Genomic DNA, 17,223 nt, shown 5'->3' with positions numbered 1-17,223 from the left:
TCTCAGAAAAAGAATGGAGGCACAGACTAAGAAGATACAAGAAATGTTTAGCAAAGACAGAAGATTTAAAGAACAAACAGAGATGAACAACACAATAATTGAAATGAAAAATATACTAGAAGGAATCAATAGCAGAATAACTGAGGCAGAACGAATAACTGAACTGGAAGACAGAGTGGTGGAAATCACTGCCATTGAACAGAATAAAGAGAAAAGAATGAAAAGAAGTGAGGGCAGTCTCAGAGACATATGGGACAACATTAAACACACCAACATTTGCATTATAGGGGTCCTAGAAGAAGAAAAGGGAAAGGGCCTGAGAAAATATTTGAAAGATTATAGCCAAAAACTTCCCTAACATAGGAAAGGAAACAGTCACCCAAGTCCAGGAAGTGCAGAGAGTCCCAGGCAGGATAAGCCCAAGGAGGAACACACTGAGACACATATTAATCAAACTGACGAAAATTAGATGTAAAGAAAAAATATTAACAGCAACAAGGGAAAAGCAACAAATAACATACAAAGGAATCCCCATAAGGTTATCAGCTGATTTTTCAGCAGAAACTGCAGGTCAGAAGAGAGTGGCACCATATATTTAAAGCGATGAAAGGAAAAAACCTACAACCAAGAATATTCTACCGGGAAAAAAAAAAAAAAGAGTACTCTACCCAGCAAGGCTCTCATTCAGATTCGACAGAGAAATCAAAAGCTTTACAGACAGGCGAAAGCTAAGAAAATTCAGCACCGCCAAACCAGCCTTACAACAAATGCTAAAGCAACTTCTCTAGGTGGGGAGAAAAAAAAAGAAGCCACAACTAGAAACAAGAAAATCACAAATGGGAAAGCTCACTATAAAGACAAACATAAAGTAATAGTAGGAAATCACCAACGCACAAATATGATATCAAACCCAGCAACCATGAGGAAAGTACAAATGCAAGAAATGGGAATTGCATTTGAAATTAAGAGACCAGCAACTTAAAACAACATTGTGCATATATAGACTGCTATATCAAAACCCCTTAGGAACTGCAAACCAAAAAGCTACAGTAGGTACACACATAAAAAAGAAAAAGCAACCCAAACAAACCACTAAAGTTAGTCATCAAACCACAAGAGGAGAGAACAAAAGAAGAAGGGAAGAAAGAAGACCAACAAAAACAAATCCAAAACAATTAAGAAAATGGCAATAGGAACATACATATCAATAATTACCTTAAATGTAAATGGACTAAATCTCCAACCAAAAGACATAGACTGGTTGAATGGATAAAAAAACGAGACCTGGATATATGCTGTCTACAAGAGACCCACTTCAGACCTACGGACACATACAGACTGAAAGTGAGGGGATGGAAAAAGATATTCCATTCAAATAAAAATCAAAAGAAAGGTGGAGTAGCAATACTTATATCAGACAAAATAGATGTTAAAGACTGTTACAAGAGACAAGGAAGGACACTACATAATGATCGAGGGATCAATCCAACAAGAAGATATAACAATTGTAAATATATATGCACCCAACATAGGAGCACCTCAATACATAAGGCAAATGCTAACAGCCATAAAAGGGGAAATCAACAGTAACACAATAATAGTGGGGGACTTTAACACCCCACTTTCACCAATGGACAGATCATCCAAAATGAAAATAAATAAGGAAACACAAGGTTTAAAGGACACATTAGACCAGATAGACTTAATTGATATTTATAGGACATTCCATCCGAACACAACAGAATACACTTTCTTCTCAAGTGCTCATGGAACATTCTCCAGGATAGATCATATTTTGGGTCACAAATCAAGCCTTGGTAAATTTAAGAAAATTGAAATCGTATCAAGTATCTTTTCCGAAAGGAGTACTTCCCAGAGCTTCTGCTGCCAGTGTCCTTGTCCCCACGGTGAGCCACAGCCACCCCCCGCCTCTGCAGGAGACCCTCCAACACTAGCAGCCCATGAAACAAACCTGCAAGTGCTGCACCGAGCAGAACATCCCCTTCCCCAAAAATGAGGTGCAGGAGGAGGATGATAACCTCAAGGAGTGCTACCTGCTGGAGAACTCCCAGGAATCCGATGCCCCCATTGTGATTTTCTTCCCACTCATCAACGACACCTTCCAAAAGTACAAGGTCCCAGGTGTGAAGCAAAGCCCCGAGGAGCTGGAGCAGGGCCAGATTGACATCTGTGGTCCCAAAACTCCCTGCGCCACCAAGGAACTGACGTACACGGAGGCCGCCTTCGACAAGCTGGTGAAGCTCTCCGAATATAACATCCTGAATAACAAGGACAAGCTCCTTCAGGCCTTGCGACTGGCAGTAGAGAAGAAGAAACGCCTGAAGAGCCAGTGTCCCCCTAAAGTCCCAGGACACCCCTAAAGAGTCCCCCTAAAGCCCCAGGACAATCCTGTGTCTGCTTCTAGCATCAGAGGCACAGAACCCAGGGCTGACCGGCCCTCACAGCCAGCTCCGCTCTCTAGCAAGGGCTGCAGGCAGGCTGGCCTGGGCTTTCTATCAAAAAATTAAAATTAAAAAAAAAGTTGAGGGAGAAAGAGAAACAGACAAAGGAAAATAACAAGGGGATGTATTTGGGGCTTTATACCCACTGGAGTTTTTTTTTAAACATCTTTATTGGAGTATAATTGCTTTACACTGTTGTGTTAGTTGCTGCTGTATAACAGTGAATCAGCTATACGTATACATATATCCCCATATCCCCTCCCTCTTGCACCTCCCTCCCACCCTCCCTACCCCCCTCTAGGTGGTCACAAAGCACCGAGCTGATCTCCCTGTGCTATGCAGCTGCTTCCCACTAGCTATCTATTTTACGTTTGGTAGTGTATATATGTCCATGCCACTCTCTCACTTCATCCCAGCTTCCCATTCCCCCTCCCCGCCTCAAGTCCATTCTCTACGTCTGTGTCTTTATTCCTGTCCTGCCCCTAGGTACATCAGAACCTTTTTTTTTTTTTTTAGATTCCACATATATGTGTTAGCATAAACGTATATTTTGTTTTTCTCTTTCTGACTTACTTCACTCTGTATGACAGACTCTAGGTCCATCCACCTCACTACAAATAGTTCAATTTCATTTCTTTTTATGGCTGAGTAATATTCCATTGTGTATATGTGCCACATCTTCTTTATCCATTTGTCTGTTGATGGACACTTAGGTTGCTTCCGTGTCCTAGCTATTGTACATAGTGCTGCAATGAACATTGTGGTACATATCTCTTTGAATTATGGTTTTCTCAGGGTATATGCCCAGTAGTATACCCACTGGAATTTTTTTTAAACCTTCCCTGCAGGGAAGGGGATCCAATAGCCACAGGCTCCCACACATGCCTGAAGTGTAGAGAATAATAGCATGGCCCAATTTTATTTACATAAGAGGCTGGTTCCCCAGAAACCTCGGACTCAGAGCTGGAACTTAAAGCCCTCCCCTCACTACTCCTCTCTGCTCGGGAAATGCACAAGAGGACCTGAGAAGCATTCTGGGTTCTCTGGAAAAATGTTTTTTAATTTTTTTTATTTCTGAAGGTGGTCTTTATTTTTTTTAATTTTTTAAACATCTTTATTGGAGTATAATTGCTTTACAATGGTGTGTTAGTTTCTGCTTTATAACAAGGTGAGTCAGCTGTACATATACATATATCCCCATATCCCCTCCCTCTTGCACCTCCCTCCCACCCTCCCTATCCCACCCCTCTAGGTGGTCACAAACCACCGAGCTGATCTCCCTGTGCTATGTGGCTGCTTTCCACTGGCTATCTGTTTTACATTTGGCATTTGGTAATGTATATATGTCCATGCCACTCTCTCACTTCGTCCCAGCTTCCCCTTCCCCCTCCCCGTGTCCTCAAGTCCATTCTCTATGTCTGCATCTTTATTCCTGTCCTGCCCCTAGGTTCTTTGTAACCTTTTCTTTTTTTTTTTTTTAAGATTCCATGTATATGTGTTAGCATACGGTGTTTTTCTCTTTCTGACTTACTTCAAATGCTTTTTTAAATTTAAGGCAATTGTATTCTTGTGGTTTTTATAGGCAATTGTATTTTGTGATTTTTATTTTTATGAATCAGCTTATTAATAGGAAGCATAATGCTTGAAGATCTAGATGGAGCACTAGAGACATCCTGGTCTCTTCAACAACAAACACAAACAGGTGATGGGGTTTCAGCAGCCCCTCTGCAGCCACTCAAAGGCCCAGGACAAGTGATTCCTTTGATCCCCACTGGGCAGCCTCGACTGAGCATCCAGCTCCGGTGAAATGCCAGGCAAAGCCCAAGTCTGCAGCTCCGGTTCACCGAACAAGGATCTGGGATGCAGCTCTGGGACGTCTGGGCAGGTACATCGGGCATCAGGTGAGTGATGCTGCCTGGTGCTGCCACTCCACGGGGCCACCGCTCACTGATCACCCTGCTCCAGGAGCACTTCTCCAACCTCTTACCACCTCCTCTCTGGTTTCCAGATGGTATTACTTATTTCTAAGCGGCATTTCTCTTATTTATTATGTAAACACCGTGGCCAGAACATCCCAACTCTTGAAGAGTCACCCTGAGATAACACAACTGGAAAGGATTAACCCAGAAACGACTAGGTTAACCCTGAGGAAAATGCTCATCTTTGGAGATGGTTTCCTGATGAATCTCTGGGAAAGCCCTGGGACACAGGAGTTCAAAGTATCCACATCTCCCATCAGGCTGGGAACTTAACTAAAGAAATGTGTAGGACTTCCCTGGTGGCGCAGTGGTTAAGAATCTGCCTGCCATTGCAGGGGACACGGGTTTGAGCCCTGGTCTGGGAAGATCCCACATGCCGCAGAGCAACTAAGCCCGTGCGCCACAACTACTGAGCCTGCGCTCTGGAGCCCGCAAGCCACAACTACTGAAGCCCATGTGCCTAGAGCCCGTGCTCCACAACAAGAGAAGCCACCGCAATGAGAAGCCCATGCACCGCAACGAAGAGTAGCCCCCAGCTCTCCACAACTAGACAAAGCCCTTGCACAGCAACGAAGACCCAATGCAGCCAAAAATAAATAAATAAATTTATTAAAAAAAAAAAAAAAGAAAGAAATGTGTAACCTGAGCCATTGAGATGTCTGTGCTGATGGAAGGTGTGACCAGAAAGGCATGTGGTCTACATGAAGCCCAGCAAACCTGAAAGACATGACCCTCTCTCTGGGCCACCATGCTCCCTAAGCAGGCCTTTGGATGTTAGGAGATGTGTGGTGACAGGTGTCAAAAGTTTACGAAAATTGTCCTCTGACTTACATCCTTGCTACCCAAAGTGTAGTGGGGAACTAGTTAGAAATGCAGAATCTCAGGCCCCACCCCAGCCATACTGAATTCAGAATCTGCATTTTAAGGAGATTTTCACCTCTCCACTGCCTTCAGGTGACGCTTATGCATATTAAAGTCTGAGAGGAGAGGGTTTATGCCATACTCACTCATAAGCTGGAAAGCATGAATCCATCACTTCCCCTGAGCCACTGATAAACTGGGCTCCTGGACCTGCAAAGCTGGTCCCCACCCAGAGAATGCTGACTTGGGACCCCACCCTGCTCCAACACCAGAGTAGCCAGCTGCCTCCACTTTGCCATCTTTTCTTTCCATCTGTGAGAAACAGGTTCTCCTTAAAATGATCAGAGTGAGCCACTGGGCAAGACCTGGATGTTTATTGTAAGGTGAAGGCAGCCCTGCCTTGGATTCATCAAAGTATGTAAAACGAGGTTTATAAAATCATTGTATTATTTGAGCACAGAATAAACTGGCCATGTGGGTAAAAAAAAAAAAAGTATCTTTTCTGACCACTACACTATGAGACTAGATATCAATTACAGGGGAAAATCTGTAAAAAATACAAACACATGGAGGCTAAACAATATGCTACTAAATAACCAAGAGATCACTGAAGAAATCAAAGAGGAACTCGAAAAATACCTAGAAACAAATGACAATGAAAACACGATGACGCAAAAGCTATGGGATGCAGCAAAAGCAGTTCTAAGAGGGAAGTTTATAGCAATACAATCCTACCTCAAGAAACAAGAAAAATCTCAAATAAACAATCTAACCTTATACCTAAAGGAAATAGAGAAAGAAGAACAAACAAAACCCAAAGTTAGTAGAAGGAAAGAAGTCATAAAGATCAGAACAGAAATAAATGAAATAGAAACAAAGGAAGCGATAGCAAAGAGCAATAAAAGTAAAAGCTTGTTCTTTAGAAGATAAACAAAATTGATAAACCTTTAGCCAGAGTCATCAAGAAAAAAAGGGAGAGGACTCAAATCAATAAAATTAGAAATGAAAAAGAAGTTTCAACTGACACCACAGAAATACAAAGGATCATAAGAGGCTCTTACAGGCAACTATATGCCAATAAAATGGACAACCTAGAAGAAATGGACAGCTTCTTAGAAAGCTACAACCTTCCAGGACTGAACCAGGAAGAAATAGAAAATATGAACAGACCAGTCACAAGTACTGAAATTGAAGCCATGATTAAAAATCTTCCAACAAACAAAAGTCCAGGACCAGATGCCTTCACAGGTGAATTCTATCAAACATTTAGAGGAAAGTTAACACCTACCCTTCTGAAACTCTTGCAAAAATTTGCAGAGGAGGGAATACTCCCAAGCTCATTCTACGAGGGCACATTAACCTGGTACCAAAACCAGATATCACCAAAAAAAAAAAATTACAGGCCAGTATCACTGACGAACATAGAAGCAAAAATCGTCAACCAAATACTAGCAAACAGAATCCAACAGCACATTAAAAGGATCATACACGATGATCAAGTGGGATTTATCCCAGGGATGCAAGGATTTTTCAATATTCGCAAATCAATCAGTGTGATACACCACATCAACAAATTGAAGAATAAAAACCATATGATCATCTCAATAGATGCAGAAAAACACCCATTTATGATAAAATCTCTCCAGAAAGTGGGCATAGAGGGAACCTACCTCAACATAATAAAGGCCATATATGACAAACCCACCGAAATATTATTCTCAATGGTGAAAAACTGAAAGCATTTCCTCTAAGATCAGGAACAAGAGAAAGATGTCCACGTTCACCACTATTATTCAACATAGTTTTGGAAGTCTTAGCCATGGCAGAGAAGAAAAAGAAATAAAAGGAATCCAAATTGGAAAAGAAGTAAAACTGTCACTGTTTGCAGATGACATGATACTATACATAGAAAATCCTAAAGATGCTACCAGAAAACTACTAGCGCTCATCAAAGAATTAGGTAAAGACTGGTGGGGAGGCTGGCTATTCCCAACTTGAGCCCATGAATGCCTCTGCTTGTTTCTGTCCACCCCTAATTCAGGTCTTATTGTATACTAGGTTTTCTGGCATTCGTATAGTGCTTTAACATAGACAGTGCATTTTCACATACCTTCTCATTGATTTTTGATCCTATGCACTTGCTCTTTTTGGAAATTCCTTTAGGGTGATATCACAAAGGATCGTACAGATAAGAATAGTGAGGGAGGGAAAAGTAAGAGGAAGGGAGAGCCAAATGTTGAAGCACTGAGCTATGCCAAAATGCAGGCACTATAGCTGCTGCCCAGGAACCTAATAGCAAAGAGGACCCCTCCCTTAAACTGATGGCTGCCAAAAACTAAGGCAGATGGAACATACAGAGCCCTGTCACCAGCAGCAGCACCCTATTTGCTGCCTCTGCCAGGATTGGGGTAGGAATGTACAAAAATCAGACAAATACAGGAAGGGACATGAGAAGGAAGAGAGTAAAGAGTTCCCTCAGGTGTACATTATAGGATCACCTCAGTATCACACAAAACTTAAATCAGAACTCTTAATATATGTGATTTTTTCCTTGTATATGGAATTTCATTTTTTAAATTAAAAAAACAAAAATTAAATGAATTATAGATTGCTCAAAGTTAGAAAAACCCTTAGATATAATTTACTTCAATTCCCTTATTGTATAGCTGATAAAACTGAGGACCAGAGAGGGGAAGGAGCTTATCTGAGGACACCCAGCTCGTTAGTGGTTGTACTCCATCCATTATATGATATCACTTCTTATATGAGTTTTTCGTGCATATCTTTTTTTTTTTAACATCTTTATTGGAGTATAATTGCTTTACAATGGTGTGTTAGTTTCTGCTTTATAACAAAGTGAATCAGCTATACATATACATGTATCCCCATGTCCCCTCCCTCTTGCATCTCCCTGCCACCCTCCCTATCCCACCCTTCTAAGTGGACACAAAGCACCAAGCTGATCTCCCTGTGCTGTGCAGCTGCTTCCCACTAGCTATCTATTTTACATTTGGTAGTGTATATATCTCCATGCCACTCTCTCACTTCGTCCCAGCTTACCCTTTCCCCTCCCCATGTCCTCAAGACCATTCTCTACGTCTGCGTCTTTATTCCTGTCCTGCCCCTAGGTTCTTCAGAACCACTTTTTTTCTTAGATGCCATATATATGTGTTAGCATACAGTATTTGTTTTTCTCTTTCTGATTTACTTCACTCTGTATGACAGTCTCTAGGTCCATCCACCTCACTACAAATAACTCAATTTCGTTTCTTTTCTTTTTTTTTTTTTTAATTTATTTATTTAGTTTTGGCTGTGTTGGGTCTTCGTTTCTGTGCGAGGGCTTTCTCTAGTTGCGGCAAGTGGGGGCCACTCTTCCTCACGGTGCGCGGGCCTCTCACTGTCGCGGCCTCTCTTGTTGCAGAGCACAGGCTCCAGACGCGCAGGCTCAGTAGTTGTGGCTCACGGGCCCAGTTGCTCCGCGGCATGTGGGATCTTCCCAGACCAGGGCTCGAACCCGTGTCCCCTGCATTGGCAGGCAGATTCTCAGCCACTGTGCCACCAGGGAAGCCCAATTTCGTTTCTTTTTATGGCTGAGTAATATTCCATTCCATATGTGCCACACCTTCTTTATCCATTCATCTGTTGATGGACACTTAGGTTCCTTCCATGTCCTGGCTATTGTAAATAGAGCCGTGCATATCTTTTGAATTTTGGAATCTTTATCATGAGAGATGACATAGATTCATACCATACTTTTGAGATATATAGAATTTTTTTAGCGTTTTACTGTGATCATCTTTTTTTGATGTCTCTCTCATCCTTAATATTTTTAAACTTATACGGCTCCTCTTTTAAGCATGTTTTCTGTGCTTAAAGGCATCATACCTCCATATTTCTAACCTAGTATCGTGAAATCCTGGTAGATATTAGAAAATTGAATTAGCCAGGCAGCATTATGGGTAAGTATGTGCTCTCTGTACTAATGCTGATTCTGTCATCCATCTACTGACTGGAGCTGAACTGGGAAGAATTAGACTAGATAGATCTTGGCTAGGCTAACCTGGAAACCTTCTGTGGACCTGTTTTCTACAACAGTCCTATCTCATTGATCCATTTCAGTCCCTAACCAAACCTGTAGACCTATAACAGCTTGCTGGTCAGTTACCTCCTTTCCAGTATGACAGCTAAGACCTTTGTCAGCTTCATTATCCATGTTGGACCTCACAACTGGCTTATTACTCACCTTGCTTTATTCTCGTGAACATCCTGGCACTGTATTTCTAAGGCTACTCTAACCTGGAGTCCAACCACCCCTAATGCTCCTTTTACAACCATCTATTAACTCCTTGACCTCTCTCTTCTCTCTATATGCCAACTCCTGCTCCCTTGCCTGCCACATCTAAATCATTTTCCAAATCTATACAGCACACCTCTGCAGTTCTACTCAAATTTAACATCTTCTTTCCATTTTTATTTCCTCCTCCCTAATTCTAATCTTCTTGACTACTCACACCTGAACATCGCATCTCCTAACCTATTTTCTTAACTCTGATTCTCCCACCCTCACTGGTCCTAATGTTCTAATCACAGCATTCCTCTGCTCAAAACCCTCAGTGTCTTCCTGAGTTAGGATTTGGGTGGCCTCCAGAGTATAGTTCTTACCTTTTCAATCTTATCTTCTTATATGTACCTGATACAGTAAGTCCCCTACATACAAACCTTCAAGTTGCGAACTTTCAAAGATGCGAACATGCGTTTGCATGTCCAATCATGTAAGTTAGTTCACGTGTCTGGCGTACATTGTTACGTGCGTGCATCCTCTACAAGTGGTCGTGCTTTTGTGTACTTTACAGTACTGTATAGAGTACAGTAGTGCAGTATCTATATTTCAGCCCAGGTTGTCCGGAAGCAAACATAAAAGCAGAGGTGATGTAGCTGGTACTGCTAAGAAGCTCCAAGTGATAATAATGGAAACAAAAGTGAAAGTAACTGAGAGAGTGGAGCGAGGTGAAAAGATGGTAGACGTCGCTCATTCTTATAACATGAATCATTCAACCATCGGCACGATTCTAAAGAACAAGGACAAGATCATGGAACATGTGAAGTCTGCTGTGCCGATCATGTTGACAATAATGTTGAAACATGGAAAAATGATGGAGGAGAAGGAGAAACTTCTCAGTGTGTGGATGCAGGATCAGCATCAGCATCGAGTCCCGCTCAGCTTAATGCTGATTCGAGAGAAAGCTAAAAGCCTTTATGAAGACTTTAAGAAGAAACACGGAGAAAAATCAGAGGGTGCATATTTTAATGCCAGCCGTGGCTGGTTTCATTGGTTCAAAGCTAGAGCCAACATTCACAATGTAAAAGTGGTGAGGCAGTGAGTGCAGATACGGTAGCTGCCTGGCAATTTCCTGAAATGCTACTAGAAATTATTGATGAAGGCACGTATTTACCCAAGCATGTTTTTAATATGGATGAGACAGGACTGTCCTGGAAGAGGATGCCAGACCAAAGTTACATCAGTAAGGAGGAAAAGTTGGTGCCAGGCTATAAAGCAGCAAAGGATAGGCTAACTCTGTTATTTGGTGGCAATGCTTCCAGCGATATGAAGCTGAAGCCTCTCTTAGTTTATCATTCAGAGAACCCAAGAGCCCTTTAAAACATAGCCAAGGGCTCTCTTCCTGTTGTGTGGAAGAGTAACCCCAAAGCCTGGGTTACACAGGCCATTTTCCAGGACTGGTTTTTCCACCACTTTATCCTGGAGGTAGAGAAATATTGCTTGGAGAAGGACGTCCCATTCAACATTCTTTTGCTGCTTGACAGTGCTCCGGGCCAACCCCCATTCATGGACAACTTTCATCCCAATGTCAAAGTAGTGCATCTGCCACCGAATACTATGTCGTTCATCCAACCTATGGACCAAGGAGTTATAGCGACTTTCAAGAAATATTATTTATGTCACACTTTTTGTTAGGCAGTAAAGGCAAGTGATGAATCAGGATCAACCTTGTGACAATTTTGGAAGGACTATAACATCTACAAGGCCATAAAAAACATTGACTTTGTTTGGCGTGAGGTTATGCCAGTCACCATGAATGGGGTTTGGAAGAACTTTTGCCCGCAATTTGTTCACGATTTTCTTGGATTTGAGAAGGTGGATGAGGAGTCCAAAGAGGTCTTCAGCAACTTAGTGACCCTCAGTGAGAAGCTGGAGCTAGATCTGCAAGAGGACGACTTCATCGAACTCCTTGCTGTGCAACACGAGGAGCTTACTAATGAAAACCTGATGGAAACGGAGGCCCAGAGAAAGGACTAAGAGAGACGAGAGGAAGAAGTGACTGAAGAACTGAAGAGATTCACGATGCAGGAAATGGCAAGGGGATTTTCTTTATTTGAGGAGGCACTGTTAATTTTTGAGGCACAGGATCTGAACATAGAATGGTACACTAAGGTTGCAGCAGCCGTTCACAGTGCAATCCAGTGCTACCGTGTCATCTATGACGAGAAAAAAGAGCTACTACCTAGACATCACTGGATCGTTTTTTCAAGAGGGTAGGTAGAATTGAATCCAGCAAGGATTCCAGAACCTGTGCCATCAATGTCAGGCGTGAGTGAAATTGCAGCTTGCCCTCCATCTCCTATTGCTGACAATCCTTCAGCTCTACCATCTCCCACCTCCTCTCCCTCCTCCAGTCAGTAACTCTTCTTGCCTGTTTACTCGATGCCAGCCCCTGTATGCCAGCTGTTGTACAGTACTACTGTACTTTTCAAAGTACTGCACTGTAAGATTAAAAATGTTTTCTTTACTTTTGTGTTTGTTTTTTATGTATTATTTGTGTGAAAAGTATTATAACCTATTACAGTACAGTACTATATAGCCGATTGTGTTAGTTGGGTACCTAGGCTAACTTTGTTGGACTTACAAACAAATTGGACTTAACAGACGTGCTCTCAGAACAGAACTCGTTTGAACATAGGGGACTTACTGTATTTTAGCCAACCACTACTGTTCCCCAAATTCTCCGCCATCTTTTCCTACCATTCAACATCATCTTCTAGTCAACTTTTACAGAGCATATACCATGTTCTAAGCACTGTTTGGGCTAAGCCCTGTGGAGGTGAGGGGTGCTTAGTCTTTTGAGGGTATCAGATATAAAGAAGTAATGTTTATATAAGGTGATAAACACAGAGGAGAGCAAAGTTCTTTGGGAACCAGAGAAGGGAAGAGACAAATTTTGTTTGGGGTGGGAAGAATCAAGGAAAGTGTCAGGGAGATTTTGAGTAGGGAATAGGAGAGGGAGATGAAAGAGAAGCTGGAAGGGGGAAGAAGGGAAGGAATAGGGGAAGGGGAAAGAGTGGGGAGAGGCATTCCAGGCAGAGAGAATATCAAGAGCAAGACTCCTGGAAGCAAAAAATGGTCTAGCATATTAATGAAACAGAGAGAGTTAGAATATTAGGGAGTATAGAGGGGAGGTGAAGAGAATGAAAGGAGAATACAACTTGAGAAGTTGAGTATTGATTGAAAAGGGTGTTATATGCAAGGAAAGTTGTCAGGCCTATGATTCTGTAGCAGTTGTTTAGATAGACTGGAGTAGGGAGAGACTCATGGCATCTCATGAAGTTCCTTCAGCCTGGAATGCCTTTCTCTCCTCTATACTTTTCCATCCTCACCTCCTGAAAGACCATCCTTCAAGGTCCATCTCAAATGCTGCTGCTATTAGTGAAGCCTTCACTGATTTCCCTCCTCTCTAGAAGTGGAATAATTTCTCTCCATTTTGAACTCCTGTAGAAACTTTTTGCCTCTCTTTCAGTGTATTATATATTTATTAGAATTTGTCTATGGCTTGTTTTCCCCCATAGACTCTGAGCACCTTGAGAACATGGATCTAGTCTCAGTCACCTGTCTTTTCCACTACAGTTTCTGGTACACCACCACGACCACAGGTAGTACATAGTCAATTTGTTGAATTGATTTAAACTGGTATTCCAGAGATCAGCACTACTCCAGTCCTAAAGGCTATGTTGTCCCAGGTCCATAGGCAGAAATATGATATACTTTCTTTCCTTGTTTTTTTTTTCAGCTGGGAAAGGCCAAGGACAGCCTCCAACACAAATGCTCGTGTGGGTCATCTAGACTGGGAGTATAGAGGGGAGGTGAAGAGAAGACCTGAGCCTTAAAGGCCTTTGGGCAAGAGCATGGCAGCCTACTGGGACAGGATCTATGCGCCCCCTTCAGGCCCAACTGAGGGGAAGGCCAAGTAGGAGTGGTTGCTTTTCCACTTTAAATGAGCATTTTCTTGCTTCAAAATACCTGTCTCCATGCTAATGTTAGATCAGTGCCGTTACACACTGTATGATTTACCATGATCAGCAAAGCAACTTATTGTACATTATTCCAAAAGTGTTAATCAATTTTAGCTCAAAATAGATTTTAATAACCCCACAAAATTTGCTATCTTAAAATGCTGATCAGTTGGGAAGAGCTAAAGCAAGCCCAGAGCTGTTTGTATTGTAGCTATAAAAAATTATAATCCCTCTCACGAATCATCTTTTATAAGCAGCCAAGCTATAAATAAATAAAAATGTAGGAAAATACATACCTTTAAGTTGTGTCATTTAGAGCTGAGATTTGAAAAGTCATAGGAAAGGACTGAAGGATTGTCTGCTCAGGATTTAGCCTTCTAATTCCGTAGGAAAAAAAGCCCAAATAATTGATAATCATTAAGTTATTATCTAATATAGTACCTCTGTTAGTATCTAAGTTAGTATCTATGATATTCAGTTTGCCCTTTTGAAAAAAATAAGGGAGTTCCCTGGTGGTCTAGTGATCCCTGGTCAGAGATCCAGCCACACCGTGCGGCCCAGAAAAAGAAAAAGAAAAAAAAGAACCTAGTAGAACCAACCTTACAAGGTGATTGTTAGTACAAAATGAGATAACTTCTGTAACTGTATCCAGCCCAGCACCTAGTGCTCCCTTCCTCTCCCCTTCCCAACTTATCAAGCTCCCATACCCCTCTCCACCTCTTCTTTATCTTTTGCCAAAGCATATTTCTTCTATTCTCAACCCTTTAAGATTCCATTTACTGCAGAGCCATAAATCCTGGGTGCTTGGACAGATTTTTCTGAGAGGAAATATATGTTCTTAGGGAAATAACATCCCACAGTAGAGTTACAGTGGCACTAATATGTCCCATGACATAGTATTCTTGTCATGTCTGACAAGACTGGATAATTCTTAATACTTAAGTGCATTGCTCCTGCATATATTTTATGGTACATTAATTTTTGCTGATAATCAATACTTGCCTGAGGCAGCTGTTCTTTATTTCATTACCTGAAAGGGGGTATAAGTATAGATCAGTAACTTGTGGAAACATATCTCTACAGCCTTGTTTTGGCCAGGGTTTGGAAGTGGTAAGAATAGAGGAAGCATTTGTGTTCTAAGAAAAAAACACCTGGTTTCTTGGTCTGGAGACTTGGGTTCCTTTGTTAGATCTGCCATTATGTTATTTTGTGACTTTATTTTATTTTTTGTTTCTCTGTGCCTTGGTCTTCCTGGTGATTAAAAACGGACTTCCTTTTAGTTATCCTTAGGCATAAGGGACAAGAAGCCACTAAATTATTGAAATCTACAAATAATTTGCCCCTTATCAAGTCCCTGCCAAGATACAATTAGTGGAGGGGTTAAAGAAGAGTAAAATGATACCTGAAGTTCTACTGAGTTCCTTTTTTAAAAAAGATACACAGAGTAATCCATGATGACAGTGTGATTCCATCTGCCCATAGGGTCCTCTCTGAAGCAGAGGCTCAACCATCTGATCTGTTCATTCGATTCCACCACAAATGAGCCCTCCTTGCCAAAGGATGGTGACTTTGACATTGTTAGCCAAGCATCTCTACCTTTTAGAAATCTCCAGCCCTTCTTTCTGTGTAAATACAACAAGTAAGCATCTCTTTCTCTTTTTCCTGACACCTGTGGTTTTATTGGCTACTCTCAAGTCAGGTCTTGTATAAAATGAGAAGAAAGTTGGGCAATTATGATATATAAATATTAGGGGAACCCAGGATCATCTAACTTTTAAAAAACTGAGTGATTGCCTAATACAGACTTCTTATTTTACAGATAAGGAAATAGGCCCAGATAGGCTTTAGGGTATAAAGATTGAATCATTTAAAACTGTCTTATTCCCGCAATGCTGGACCTACCTTTTATAGTATTTGCATGTTTTAGAGTAAGTGAATATACAGTTGAGATTCTTATAATAGCTGCTTGGCCATCAGTAAAGTAGTCTATGCTTTTTAATAAAGGGATGGATTCTTGGCTGAGGAAAAGGTCTAGAGAAAGGGGGTTTGGAATAAATAGAGATTTATAGATGCTGTAGTGGCACATGGTAGAGACCTCCACCTTGAGTGGCTGTGCCTCATATCATTTTGCATATACCTACCCTCCAGGTAGGTGGGCAAGACATGAGGGGCTATAGATATGTGTTCTATACACTAAAAATACCAGATAATGATGGGACGTTTTCCGAAATTCCAGATCTTCTTTGTAGTCACATTTAAAAATCCTGCTCTGGGCTTGGAGAAATATTTGTCAAAACCAGAGCTCAGGTCATGAAAGCCAAGAAACCATGGAAGGAATTCTCTACCTCTTTCATACTTAGCAGTCAAATTTTAAGCACAGAGAAAATATGAATGTGATGTGTATGTGTGTATATATGAATTGGCTTGTTTTTTTAAGAGCTTATGATCATCTGAATTAGAGATGAGACAAACAGAAATAAAGCCAATCTCCACATGTACACACCCCTTGTCTCAGGTTAGTCTGGGCTCTACTTTGCGTCCTTCCTAATTGAATGGCCATGATTAGGTTAAATGTATTACTATCTGGAAGAAGATGTAAGTTTGCCTGCTTCCTCAGATTTCAGTTTTGAATGGTATGGTAGCCTAGAGGGGACAGAAGGATCTAGAATGTATGAATGAAGTGTGAGTTTCCAAATTGACTTATATGGTAGCTATAAACTATGAAACAAAAACAATAGTGGCTATGAAGCCAGTCTGGAAATAGGTAAATTCCAGTGAACCTTTTAAAACCTCTCTAGCTGAAATGAGCTTAAAACAGAGAAGAAAATTTGATGACTGATATTATGTATTTGAAATGTGCAGGTTGGACAGCATTTGGACTTGGAATGAAACAATAAGAGGTTCCATTCATGGATAACCAACAAGATAAGGCTGTTGTTGCCTCAGCCAACGGAGAAAACACTATGATTAATGGGGTCAAGGAAAATGGTAAGGGAATTTAATTATGGTATGTAATATCTCTCCCAGTAGTCCTTTGTTAGTACTATAGATTTTCGGTATCCACAGAGCTGGGGCAAGTTAAGTCTAGGATGCCTCTGAGATAAGAGTTAATCCTAAACTTTATTCCACCAGATTTCTAACTGGACTAGAAGGGTCTCTAAGAGGTATCGAATCCAACCCCTTTGCTCTCCCAAATCATCTCTATCAAATGGATACTTAAGTTCCTCTAAATTCCTGGTGAATTAGAAATATGCTCTGATGTGAAGCTTGGAATGTTTAGACTCAGTAGGAGCTTCCAAAACATAGGTGAGGTCTGAAGGATAGGACTATGCCTCATAGTTCAAAACCATGAATATATCCCATCTGAGCATTTTCCCACCCTGAAAGCTTTGACTTTCCAGTTGATCAAGCAATCCAATTTTTTCCTCATTTCTGAGGAGAGTGCTGTGTATGTCTGAAGAAAAAGCTGAACCTAAAAAAATATTATTTTTCACTCGCATGAATGTTCAATATAAAATCAAGGTTGTTCTTTAACTCTGTAGTTTCTACTTCTAAAGTTAGAGAAGCTGAAGCTTAGATTTTATATCATAAGATCAAGTACCAGAAACTGATCAAGG

General features: G+C 41.1%; 1 protein-coding gene across 1 annotated transcript in view; it reads left to right on the top strand.

Annotated features, from left to right (window-relative positions):
* Positions 1-2,758: 2,758 nt before the first annotated feature.
* The window catches only part of NEXMIF (neurite extension and migration factor), a 66,968-nt gene continuing 52,503 nt past the window's right edge, over positions 2,759-17,223 (top strand). Inside the window, exons 1-2 of the mRNA XM_082377006.1 lie at positions 2,759-4,363; positions 4,471-16,594. Of these exons, the coding sequence (XP_082233132.1) occupies positions 16,516-16,594 (79 nt within the window). The 5' untranslated portion in view covers positions 2,759-4,363; positions 4,471-16,515. The remainder of the gene's footprint in view (positions 4,364-4,470; positions 16,595-17,223) is intronic.

The sequence above is a fragment of the Balaenoptera borealis genome (genome assembly GCF_965194805.1).
Source record: "Balaenoptera borealis genome assembly, chromosome: X".
In the NCBI taxonomy this organism is placed as follows: Eukaryota; Metazoa; Chordata; class Mammalia; order Artiodactyla; family Balaenopteridae; genus Balaenoptera; species Balaenoptera borealis.
Note: the sequence above shows the minus strand (reverse complement) of the source record. Positions and strands in the feature narration are given on the sequence as shown.